This window comes from Mercenaria mercenaria, chromosome 10 (genome assembly GCF_021730395.1).
Source record: "Mercenaria mercenaria strain notata chromosome 10, MADL_Memer_1, whole genome shotgun sequence".
NCBI lineage: Eukaryota > Metazoa > Mollusca > Bivalvia > Venerida > Veneridae > Mercenaria > Mercenaria mercenaria.
This window is the reverse complement of record NC_069370.1, coordinates 41,033,083-41,046,775: the sequence shown is the minus strand read 5'-3', so window position 1 is coordinate 41,046,775 and position 13,693 is coordinate 41,033,083. Positions and strand designations below refer to the sequence as shown.

At 36.3% G+C, this 13,693-nt stretch overlaps 1 protein-coding gene across 1 annotated transcript; it reads left to right on the top strand.

The window, feature by feature from the left end:
- The first annotated feature begins 6,570 nt into the window (after nucleotides 1-6,570).
- Nucleotides 6,571-9,356, top strand: LOC123560370 (peptidoglycan-recognition protein SC2-like). The gene is made up of 5 exons (XM_045352567.2): nucleotides 6,571-6,711; nucleotides 7,014-7,136; nucleotides 7,565-7,759; nucleotides 8,108-8,278; nucleotides 9,133-9,356. The coding sequence occupies exons 1-5, from the start codon at nucleotides 6,654-6,656 to the stop codon at nucleotides 9,288-9,290; spliced, it is 705 nt and encodes a 234-aa protein (XP_045208502.2). The 5' UTR covers nucleotides 6,571-6,653; the 3' UTR covers nucleotides 9,291-9,356.
- Nucleotides 9,357-13,693: the final 4,337 nt, after the last annotated feature.

The following is a 13,693-nucleotide window of genomic DNA, read 5'->3' as shown; positions in this document are numbered from 1 at the left end:
AAAATTGGGCTCTTTTAAAAATTTAATTTTAAGAAAAACCACGAGATAAAAAGAAGAAATATTTTTAAAACAAAAATCTTTCAACTTATCGCGTGCCCTACACCGTGCCAAAACGAAATGAAAGCTGCAGCAGATGACACTACTTTCTAGTTAGATTTGTCACATATTAATGCAACATTCGAAATGAAGGACATTTCAAGTCTAAATCATATACGGTATAAATGGCTGAGAACAACTAGTAGGGTGTTAAAGGATCCAGCAAAATTTTTGAATATAGTAACATCTGAATTGGGGCATAAACATCTTTGGGGGGGGGGGCAAAAAAAAAATTTTTTAGAGTAACACTGGAAAGGGGGGAAATTTTTAAAAAAACGTATATTTTTCTGTAAATATAAAAACCAAAAATGCATTTTTTCAAGTAAAGGGGAATTTGGGGGGGGGGGGGGGGGGGGGAATTTTCCTACTGGTCTGAAACTTTGGGGTTTGGGGTTTTTCCCTTTTTGGTTTGGGGGCAAAAAGTGTTAGATTAAAAAAGCCCAATCATTTTGCGAAGAAACAAAAACTAACAAATAGTCCCAAAACAAAGGGAATTTATTTCTTTTGCAAACAAAAAAAAACAATTCTTTAATACAGTTTAAAAAGTTAGGGGGGAAAAACAATTTTTACTTACATTAAAAAAGTGACGTTGACCTTTAAAAAAGAAAAAGCATATATCATGTGTTGACACATTGTCCCCATCATGGTGGAAAAGGGGGTTTGTCAAAACCCCTAAGAATATCCAAAAAAATGCATAAAAAAGTTAAAGGAGCGACGTACAACGGCCCGAAAGGGCGGAGGAAAATTCTTCGAGTCCCCTCCGGTAAACAAATAGGGACAAAAAAGGGGAAATTTTAAAATCAGATATAACCCGTAAAAACCAAACTTTTCATCATTGGGGATTGTGAAGGGAAATGGGTTGGGACAACCCGACACGGTTTCCCCATAGTTCCCTTTTCCCACTGCAAATTTGTTTCTGACGGGTTGTCAAAAACCATTCCGTCCCGTGGAACCACGATAATACATATAACGAATTTTTTTGGGGTTTAAACGATTTTATGATAACCACCATAATTTCACACTCCGGGCCCAAAGGGAAAAAATTTTTTTTCCAAAAGACAGCACATCCCAACAACTAAAATTACCACGCTTCAATGGGGGGCGCTTCAATTGAAAGGGGAGGATTAGTTTTAGAAAATCGCAAGGGAGACAAAACAGATTTTTGGGGGAAAAAAAGCCAGACATTTTTTTTTTTAAATCACCCACAAAGAAGAAAAAAAGAAAAATAGAACTTTGGGTAGATAAATTTAAAAAGAAGTAAAAGGGCTTTTATGATTTATATACTTGGGAAAATTTTTTGAGAAAAGGTTTATTATTTGGGGGAAAAGAATATTACTTACCTCGTAAAACGGTTTAAAAATTAAATTTCGTTTTTTGGGGCCAAAAAAAAAAAATATTTTATGCTCAAAAAAGGTTTGGGGTTTTTACATCTTTTTTTAAAATGGGGAATACGATAAACAGTTATATGTTGGGATTCCTTAAAAATCTGATCGTCCCTGCTATAATTAGTGATCTTAAAAATGTGTTTTCAGTTCTGTTTCCCTATGTTATTTTTATTTTAAAAAGTTTATTTGGCCCCAAAAGTTTTTACAAAAAAATATGACTGTTTTTTTAATTTGTGTATGTGTCTACAAAGGATATTGGAGCAGTCTGGTCATATAGTCTGCATTGTTTAATTTAGGATTAAATTCACAAAGAACATAGAAAAAATGGGCCCGGAAAAGATTTAAAACGTTGTAAAAAGAGTGCAAGAATGTCACAAATTTCGCCCTCACAGCCCAAAATTTGCAAATAGCAACCTGTATTTGGGAAAAGGGAAACTTAAATTTTTTAATTTTTATATTTTTGGGGGGGGGTTCTTTGGGGGGGGCTAAATCCCCCCCAAAAAAACTCATAACCAAGTAGAGATACCTTAAAATACACCTATAATTTGAAAGTAACATCTATGTTGTACCACAGAAAAGTGGTCACGGTCTGTATTGTAAAAAGTTACAATATAGGCTATTTATAGTAAGAACTAAGGGAAGTTAAAAAGAAAAAATAAATCCAAAAAATTTTTGTAAGTCCACACGAAAATCCTTACCCAGTAGAGACAGGTCAAAATACACCTCAACATTGGATGTAATATGCATGTTGTACTACAGAAAAGTGGTCTTTATTTTCCCCTACGACTAGTAATGAAAAAGTTGCAATATAAGCTATTTACAGTAACAACAAAGGGAAGTAATTCTAAACAAGGGACCTGCGCATGACACTCCGTCTCATGATGGTGTACAATTGTGCTAAGTAACATCAAAATCCCTCCATGCATGAAGAAGATATGGTTCGGACAGTTTTCATTATTGTATACTTTGACCTCCACGTGTGATCTTGACCTTAGATCTAGGAACCTGGTTCTTGCGCATGACACTCCGTCTCATGATGTTAAACAAACGTGCCAAGTTTCATCAAAATCCCTCCATGCATAAAGAAGAAATGCTCCGGACAAAGTTTTCATTCTTGTATCCTTTGACCTTCAAGTGTGACCTTGACCTTAGACCTACGGACCTGGTTCTTGCGCATGACACTCTGCTGCATGATGGTGAACAATTGTGCCAAGTTAAATCAAAATCTCTCCATGCATGAAGAAGATATGCTCCGGACAAAGTCATTCTTGAATTTGACCTTTAACCTCTAAGTGTGACCTTGACCTTAGACCTAGGGACCTGGTTCTTGCGCATTACACTCCGTCTTATGATGGTGAACAATTGTGCCAAGTTTCATCAATATCCCTCCATGCGTTGAGAAGATATTCTCCGGACAAAGTCTGGACGCCGCCCGCCCACCTTTCAGGGGTGTTCCCATAATACGTCCCGTTTTTCAAACGGGCGTATAAAAAAACAACCGAAAAAGACATTTAATAGTTTAACAGTCCAGACAAAATCAATACATTTCAAGACAATCCGTCCTCCAGTATTTACAATGCTTTGATTTCTTTTGCGAGTTATCCCTCTTTGTAATTGGTAGCATAGAAACGGGACTGGTACCATTTAGTGATATTCCATTGTTCATTATTCATGTACTTAATACAGAATTGCTCCCTACATTCAGTCGCTTGAGCCTATGCACATCTTACATATTAAACATTGGCCAGTTTTTCAACTATTAAGTAAAGACTTAAGCTCCGGCTTAAGCCGTGTCGGATATATTTACAACGCTTAAGTCAGCACGTGAATAACGGGGCTCGGCAAAAGTTAAACCTTCGATTGGATTTTTCTACTTTGAGCGGTGTCAGCAATGGCTTATCTTTCTATTGTTATTTTAAACCTGGGGCATAGGTGGTTTAAGAAAAGATGAAGGCGGAATATTTAGACATGGATTTAAATTTCCAGCATGAAGTTAAAGCAGAAATGTTGAGGAGGGAGGGAATGATACGGGACTGAGCAAACCCTTTCGTTATGTACGACGATTTGGACTTTTGGATAGATTTCGTTTCAGTAAAGCTAGTATTAGAGATGTTTTACTTTATAAAATAACTTAAACCAACGGCGACTCCGACGCCGACGCCGATGCTGGGGCGAGTGCAAAAGCTCTATTTTTATTCGAAAAGTCGAGCTAAAAATGGAACAGATTCAACTCTTCAATTTTAACTTTGCTAAATTCGCTACGTTTGTACACGTTTCAAAATATACGTGCAAGCATAAATATATAAGTGCATGTAATTAATTATAATTACATGTAACGCAAAAATATGTAGCTGAACATATATATATATAGATACGCACGTCTACATATATACGTCTCCTTTCAATCACATGTGGATTTTGAAATTCAGTGGAGTTTGAGTACCTATACTATTAATTTAAATTTACAAATGCATTCCTAATTACAAGTGCATATTGCACGTGTTTTGTACATGGAAGGTGGAACATTTAAGAATAATGAAAACAATAAGACAATGAGCAAACATAGGAATGCTTGTAGTCTTACCTTGAATTAAATTCACCTTTTCCCGGCATTTTTTTCCATTCATTAGACGGGCGCTAGTGCTTTTATGTTTTAATGTGCCTTTGTATTTTTCTATGATTTCTATAAGAATTTCTTTTTCGAAAGTAGTAAATCACCAAAGTAACACGTTTTATATATGTAAAAATACAGTGAAACGGTCCGATGACTGTATCTACATGTTCATAGTGTGTGACCAAGGCTTAGCTAATACATCGCAAATATACCCGCCGAGTATTAGTAAAAAATCCGTTAGAAAACAAGGTTGAGCGATGGCTGAACTAACACACCCTTGTTACCCGGATAATACAAAATGATGTGATAACTCCAACATGCTATAAAATGGCCGATCAACGATTTTGAAAATTTCACGTTTTTCGGTAAGTTGCTGTGGCTTGATAAGAGATTTTAACCCCCAGGTGTTGCAAAAAGAACGAATGGCGATTTGTTTCCCTGGAACTCAAACTATTTTACTGTATTTTTGTGAATACAATACACAATATGTTAAATAGTTTACAAAAACCATGTAAGTTTAGTTTGAAAAATCATAAAAAATATTTAGAATTGTTTTTCATGCTTGTAATTCACTGTATATACGACTCTACCATTTCACTATCTGACATAGTTTACAGTAAGTTGTTTACTTTTGCTGTTTTAATGTCAAAACCATTTATATTGATCTGTGTATGAAAAATGGATAATAGCCAAAAATGACCATGGATAATGCCCTACATGCGTTGTCTTTGAAAGTGGATAATAGCCAAAACTGATTTTTTCTTATTGACATCCCATTACAGACTGACCAGTTTTGTGCGCATGGATATGTTTTGATAAATTACTTTGTAACAACATGATGATATGAGCCTGTTAACATTTTTAACAGGCACAGTTTACAACTCGCACCTTCCTGGTATCAAGTATACATGTGCATAAGTATTATTCCCCCCCCCCCCCCCACCTCCGCTGTCCATTTTTACCCCACGGTCTCCGTATTCCATATAAAATACATACATGTATTTGATTGTCAACTACCTTTTATAATCACTAACAGCACAAACCCTGTTCACATTCTGAATACCTAGATATACATATTGGTACACCAAGATCTCTCTTACACGCACACGCAATCCACGTCACATGTTGTAACTGGAAATCCCGAACGACCAATTCACCGTGACACAGTCATAAACTGTTTGCGTAAACGCGGGATTCATTTCCGTCGTCAAGCTCGATGTCAGGCTCTTGTCATCGTCAAGAAAAGCAACGCTGTGCTCTAAATAATTGACGACGTCAGTGGGGAACTGTTGTATTTAGCGACGAATCAAGATTTAATTTCCATCACGCTGACGGATAGGTCAGAATATACAGACGCCGCAACGAACGTTTCATAAATAACTGTGTGCGTGAGGTTTATCCGTACAATGGTGGCAGAGTCATAGTATGGGCAACAATAAATTCCACCTTCAAGTCCACCCTTGTATAGGCTGTCATACAGAGCGATGGTGGCTATACGCGTTATTGACTGCACTGACGTTGAAGCATGGAAAGAAATATGATCTCAAACGATATTCATTTTTTGATGATAAAATATTTTTCGGTTATCATATGTTTACTTTGATTACACATATAAATTTTTATGGCTAAACATCAGTAGGTTATAAATATTGACTATTACAATACTTGTTGCCTTTCTTTTTCGTGTCAGTTTACAATGTTGACTATTATCCATATAACATTTTGGGCTTTATCTTCGAAATTTCTGTGAACACTTTGGTCAGTATCCATCGACTAATATATATGCTTATATATTTGTAAATTTGGGTTATTTTATCTAAGATAAAAACTTCCTAACATGTTCATATCATTGTTTATATAATAACTGAAAATTACAAAATAACATTCATTACCAAAAGTCCATTAAATGAGGTTGACAACGGTTTGAATCGCCAAACTCGTTCTCAAAAGCAAAATGTAAACATTGTTAAAGGGTTTCCAAAGTGAATAATATGTCCCATATGCAAATTGTTTAGTGCAAATGGTACAGCTTGTAAACTATTTTGAATCAGTTATAACACTTTAAACGATCAGAATGAGTAATTAGAAAATATTGAAATAAACAATGTCCTTACCAAGTTTGACAGTTCATCCAGTTTGTAGTATTTTGGAATTATCATATCATTTTGTATTATCTGGGTAACAAGGGTGTGGTTTGAGCCTTTCTTAGTGCTAGAGTTGAAAAACTGGCCATAGTTTGGTGTCGCGTTTGAAATATTTTCTTCTTCGATGATTAAATCAAAACTTGTAGGATTGTACTTATCGCTATTTTAAGTGCTAATACTATGTTTCAAGCATGCTTTTCAATTATTATATTTCCTTGACCCCATGCGAAGTTTAAATTGTTGTTTTTTTTATCTAATTCACAAGGAAAGACCGTCACGAAGCATCAAGGAAGATCGTGACTTCTTGAGATTATGACTGGTATGTCTGACTGATAAGGAAATGTGCCCGGTGTATTTATCAAAACTAAACCGGGACACAATGATTTTTCATTTGAAATTTTGGATGAAATCAAAATGCATGTGAACATACGTATATTTACCGTACTGTCTGTTGCGTTAGCTGTTGCTAAGGGTGCGTACTAAGTTTTATGTTTAGCCCAAGCATATTCTAATACCATAGTTGACTGAACTTTGACTAGAATAAAATTATTCGTCTATATTTTATTGTTTATTTAGAGATTTGGCACTTGTACAAAATGTATGATTCTACTGTAATCGGTCATTAAAATACATAAACAAGACAGTACTAGTAGGTCATTTCTCAAAACGTACCGTAATTAATCTTAAATGCAGTATTTTTAAGCAAGTAAAGTTCTGGATATCTCATACCTGTTTATGGCACCGGGATATAATACAGTAGAAGTGGTATTACAGGTTCTGACGTTGGTTGCACATCCATATCAGGCACGTGTCAGGAAGACAATTTACATTGTTCCGGAAGTTACGTCAGTGGATTGTGCTCAGGCCACGCCTCAAGGCGTTGCTGCGTTCCTTCAGGTTCAGTAAAATTCTGTTATAGATATTAGTAAATTCGTCTGAGTTACATAAAGGTGTTCGCTATATCCGAGGTACGCTATTTCCATAAAGCGAACATACAGCGAAGACATACCTCACGCTGTGGCTGTGTTCCTCCATGTATATTGTGTAATAAAACAGTACCCAAGACATTTAATTTAATGCTCTTGATGACCTCAGTTTGAGCTGAGATATCTACGACCCAATGGTTGTAGTCAAACACTCCGAGACACTGGTCCCTTACCAATGTAGGTTCGAGTTAATATATATCTTTCATAACATAAAAATATAACATCATAAAGCGGGAACATTCTTTCTAGGGACACATTTCTAAAGGTTGATTTTGATTTTCTAGCGGTATTACACAATTTATACACTCGACATTATATTTAGTAACAACATCATTTCAGGAAGTGGCGGATGTTCAAACGTAAATATTATATCCCGAAGTCAGTGGGGAGCACGTCCACCGACACACGTGTCATACATCAGCACACCCGTGCACGAATTTTTCATACATCACACAGAGTCTCCGTCGTGTAGCTCACAAAGTGAATGTTCGACACGAGTAAGGGGAATACAGAATTATCATATGGACAGTAGAGGTTCGTATGCGTCTATGATTTAACCTATAATGCCATAATGTCAATTTATTCAAAGGAAGTATACGGTATTGCAACAATTTTGATCTGCCCTTAAATCACAATATATATATACTGGCAAAGGGAGAATGCAACCATTTTCTCATAGCCAAAAGTTATACGGAATTTAAAGTCTTAGATTATATTTTATGTACACATTGATTTTTCAGTTGTTGTTTTGTTTTCAAATTATTTGGTTAATTTCCGTGTTATTCTTCACTTTCGTATGCACACTTCATACCTTTCCGTGAAAATGGATTTTGCACCGACAAAGTACAAGTTGTGGTTTTATACCTGGTTTTATTTCTACAGGATGGAGCGATATAGGGTACAGTTTCTTAGTGGGTGAGGATGGTAACGTGTATGAGGGTCGGGGATGGTCCCATATAGGTGCGCACACAGCTGGATATAACAGCAAGGCATTCGCCGCCTCCATGATCGGCAGTTACATGACCCATCTTCCGAATTCGAAGGCTTTAACCGGTATGTAGGCCTACTGAAAGTATACTTTTCTTTAGAAACAAATGACTGGCCTCATGGACCTGCTTACATACATTTATATTTCCTCAGTCTTGACGCAAAGTGAAATACCAGTTCTACTGAAATGTTCTAAAGCTTTTGAGGATGGGTTTACCCGCTTCCAAGCAGAGTTATAAGTATTGTTCTTTTGAAAATCATAGAATCCTTATTATATTCCAAAACACACTACAAAAAGATGTCCCCATCCGCACAAAAAATAGTTTCTTTCATAAACATCGGGGATGAATTAGCAATGATGCGACTGAATCTGACCAATTTATATCAGTGATAAGGTTATGCAGCCAATGGTTATCGGCTTAAATTATGTAAGTTCCTGGTTTATGTGAGATCGCGTAGATTTAGACCTATTAGATCTGAGGTAAAAGTGTAATTATTTGTCATTGGTTATATTTTGCATTTCTTGCAGATAGGTTATTGCAAATAATATCAAGTAGAACAATTTATCGGGGCGGTTAGTGCTGAATGTTAATTTTGTGGGGGATTTATTTGCATATTTTACAATCAATCTGTTTGTTGCATTTGTTCTTGGGGTATTTTTCCTTTGGTAGGTTTTATTTAATTGCATTTTGTACAACTGAAATGTTTTTTAACGTTTTTTCCCCGTGTTTTTCTATAGGATAGACAAAGTGAAAACTTATATATTATTTGCATCACCCCATTTGTAAACGAGTAGTATTTAAGTATTTAGACACACAGTCATTGTCATAAAACAAAACAAAAAATCTAGAAAGCCCTGAATGCTTTGATTAAAGATAGCTGCTACTTACAAATAACTGATAATATCTTTTACATTTCAGCTGTGAAGAATCTAATCGCGTGCGGCGTTCAGCTCGGGAAAATTGCCGGTGACTACAGACTGTACGGGCACCGCGATGCTGGACAGACGGACTGTCCGGGAGATGCCCTCTATAAAGAGATTCAAACATGGCCGCACTATAGTCACAGCCACCCCTAAATGATGTCTTTTAGATATGTATCCAATACCTGTTTTGAGTTTTGATAGATTAAAACTTTGCACTGACTCTTTTGCTGTTTATATATTACACGAACGAACTTGATCGATATATCCATGGAGCATGCATGTGTGTAAGACTGTTGCGAATACAGATATATCCAGGGAGCATATGTGTGAGACTGTTGCGAATACAGATATATCCAGGGAGATTGTGTGTGAGACTGTTGCGAGTACAGATATATCCAGGCAGCGTGTGTGTGAGACTGTTGCAAATACAGATATATCCAGGGAGCGTGTGTGTGAGACTGTTGCGAATACAGATATATCCAGGGAGGATGTGTGTGAGACTGTTGCGAATACAGATATATCCAGGGAGCATGTGTATGAGACTGTTGCGAGTACAGATATATCCAGGGAGCATATGTGTGAGACTGTTGAGTATACAGATATATCCAGGGAGCATATATGTGAGACTGTTGAGTATACAGATATATCCAGGGAGCATATGTGTGAGACTGTTGGGTATACAGATATATCCAGGGAACATGTGTGTGAGACTGTTGCGAACACAGATATATCTAGGGAGCATGAGTGTGTGACTGTTGAGTATACAGATATGTCCCGGAGCATGTGTGTGTGTGTGTGAGACTGTTGAGTATACAGATATATCCAGGGAGCATATGTGTGAGACTGTTGAGTATACAGATATGTCCAGGGAACATGTGTGTGAGACTGTTGCGAATACAGATATATCAAGGGATCATGTGTGTGAGACTGTTGAGTATACAGATATGTCCAGGAAGAACGTGTGTGCGACAGCAGTGGATATATGATACAAACGTCTTTGTAAACATGAAAATGAAAAATGATGACAGATACTGGCAAGTGAACTGCATTTAAGCTTTTATGGCCACATTAATTAATTACTATACCCCTTTAATTTTTCGGAATATATGGCACCACGACCATTTTCTAACAGAGATAACATCACAGCGAGACAAAGGTAACTCTTTAAAGGAAGTACATGTATTCCTACAAAAGTGATACAATAAAAAGGTGTTTATCATCGTTTTGCAAAAGTATAACAAATGTTAATATGGCACTGAGGCTGGTCAAATATGTTTGTTTTGGAAGAAGGCTTTAACCTTTACCCTGCTAAATTTCTAAAATGGACTGGTGTATCATTTAATTAGGGCAGTACCATTTGTTATTTGAAGGGATGTTCACTTAAAAATTTACAGACTGAATACGGATGTGCAGGCTGATCTTGGTCTGCACTGGTCGCAAAGGCAAAATCACTTGCCTCCAGCATACTAAAGGTTAAATAAGACGTTCAATGGAATCACAGGTGTTTGAAGCTTAATTAAGTACAATGTACATGTATATTTAATGCAGATTAGATCTCTTTCATAGTATATTAAGACGGCGGGATATGATAATGCATATGAGCTGTGTCATGCGAAAACCAGCCTTATGCGAGCAGTATGGATCCAGATCAGCCTGTACATCCGTTCAGTTTGATCAGGATCCATACTGTTCGCTGTTCAGTCAGTATAGGTATCATGAGATATTCAGCGAACAGTATGGATCCTGATCAGACTGTACGGATGTGCAGACTGACCTGGATCCATACTGGTCGCAATCGCTACAAGGCTGTTTTCGCATGACGCAGCTCGTATATTTATTGATAGAGCTTCAAGCGTCTGTGATGGAATGAATACAAATTTAGCACGTTTATATTCTTTGACTATCTTAACTATTTCCATTGAAATATTAACTGTGTTTCATTCTAGTTTCTATTAACATATAATATTATTATAATAGCAGTGGATTTGGCAGTCCCTGTTCCTAAATAGTTTTGCATCTGAAAACGGTACATGTATTAAGCTAATCCTTATCCTGTTAAATTTTTATAATGAAATTGTCCACCTTTCAATTTGGACAGTGCCATTAACTGTTAAAAGGGGTGCTAACCAAAAAGATACTGACTGAATGGCGAACATGAAGGTAGACTACGATTCCTGTCTAATCATAGACAATACTGTAATGGAGTTCTCCCTTACAAAATGAACGTCATGAAATTATGTGACAAATAAACATTTAGCATACAAGTAACTGCTGAACTAGTGTAATTTAACTTAATACCAGGACTGTTTTCAATATTTAAAGTGTAAACTGTTTATATACGTCATACCTAAGTAACTTACCTTCAAATGGACTGTTTCCTACAAAGATTCTTCATAAAAATTAGAATGTCATCGTTGTTGACATTTCTCCTTGTGAGAGAGTACTCTACATTAGGATACGTAACTCTTGCAATAATTAGTCAAGGAGGCAGATGGTTCTTTTTGCGAATAAATTAATTACTCCCCGACACGTACAGGAAGAGATTTTTACCACATCATGACTATCTACAGACGTATTGGAATATTTCTGACGATGGTGCCTTGTGCCATTTACGGAATCTAAAAATGGCGGACACGGAACTTTGGACTACTTCTACATTTTAGGGTCCGGCTCATTGTGAATGTATCTTTGTTATGAATGAAACTTTTAGGGATTTATATTTATGCTTAAATAACTTAAAGCCTGATGTAAGCCGGATATTTCACACCAGTTTTAACATTTTACTATGTATGTACTATACCGGTATATTGTTAGCATAACAAATTTCGTCTGCATGTATCACTACGCTCAGCGTATAAGGTATGAAGGTATTAAATGCCTCCGCTACTATTTTCTATATGAAATTAACAACTTACAACATATTTTTATCAAGATTTCTAGCCTTTCACTTCCTGCGAGACTACCCTTGTCTTGAAGGTCTGTCTTTAGGCAATCAAAATATATCCAAAAAATATGGGGTTGACCATAATGCAGTGAAACCATGGTCACGTGACTGAGACACGTGATGAAAACGTTAATATTGCGTAGGTAGACATCAGGAAATACCTACTTTCACTTTCATTTTACAAGGCAGCTTCCAATCAACTTTTGAAACATATAACGTAGCTTAAAATCATCTGCGGACATTCCTTTTTACAATCAAGCATCAATAAAGCTTATATCGGGCATGAAAACTATATACTGATATGGACTACATTGCCCCCTTCATGCCTATAAGTATAATGCTCCGGCTTTTGCCAGTATGTTATTTCATAATGTATATCATGTATAATTAAGTGGATTTTCTTTTAAGCCGTGCTTGTAGTACTCGAGCCTGAAATGTAATGCAATTTTATTGTTCTCATTGTTAAATGTTGCTTTGGGCGTATCACAGTACCTAGTCTTAAGCCGGGATTTTCATTGGTCAAAGCCGTTGCCATTGGCACTCTGAAGGCTATAAATACGGGTGTCCGCGTTCAGTCGGTATCTTCTTCTCAACCGTAAAACCTTGAGAAGTAAAACTCACAGACGAGACATTTCTATTCAGAAATACATTTTCTATACAGAAATACATAAAAAGCTCTTTAGCAAGGTAAAAGAAACACTTATTAGGCAGTTTCAACTTTATTTTAAAGAACAGAAAGTCAAATTCATAGAATAGGTACTTTTAGCCTTACAGAACAACAACAACAACAACAACAACAATATTTTGAAGTAAATACAAGACCATGTAAAACCGAACCTTGCAGTATGCCTAGTCTGAATTACCACGTTATGGCAGAACCAAAGAGATGCACTGGTCTACGTAATTCTGCTTATATTCACATATTATAATGCTTTGTACTGATGTAGATTCTATATATAACTGCTTTGACTGAAGAAGATCCAATTGCATAGGCCTAGGTCCTCCATTGTTAATCTATGACGATGTATTTATTTCTACGATGTAATATCATTTCTACGATGCCATATTGTCAACTTCTCGAACGTACTTCTTATGTTATGTAAGCGTTATACGATTATTATGACGTCGCAATATTAAAGAGCTATTTTTAACCGTTCATCCGAGTTCCTGTGATAATTTGAAGGTATTGATGTAAACCAGAAAGGAGTACCTGTGTATATGCACTTCATCTTAACTGATGGTGATGTATGTATATTGGTTATCATTATGGTCCGATATCCTGACTAAATAGGACTGACAAGGTTTGCCCAAGGTATATGATCTATAATGACGCACCTACAGTGATTGTCCAATATCGACGCACCCAAAGAGGTTGCACTAGGTGTCTGTTTCAACGCATCGTGTGTTAATCGTAACATACACTTGTAATTGCATGCTTTATCATGGGAGATGTTGATGTGCAAATACCAGTTATTACTAAGTAGATCGGTATCCTGATTAATAAGGATGTGCAACTACCCAGGGGGTAGGTCCTTACGGTACTTACAATACTTTAAAGCACCTTTGGTGTTTTTAATAGTACATATACATTTTTGTCATACATTTATAACTT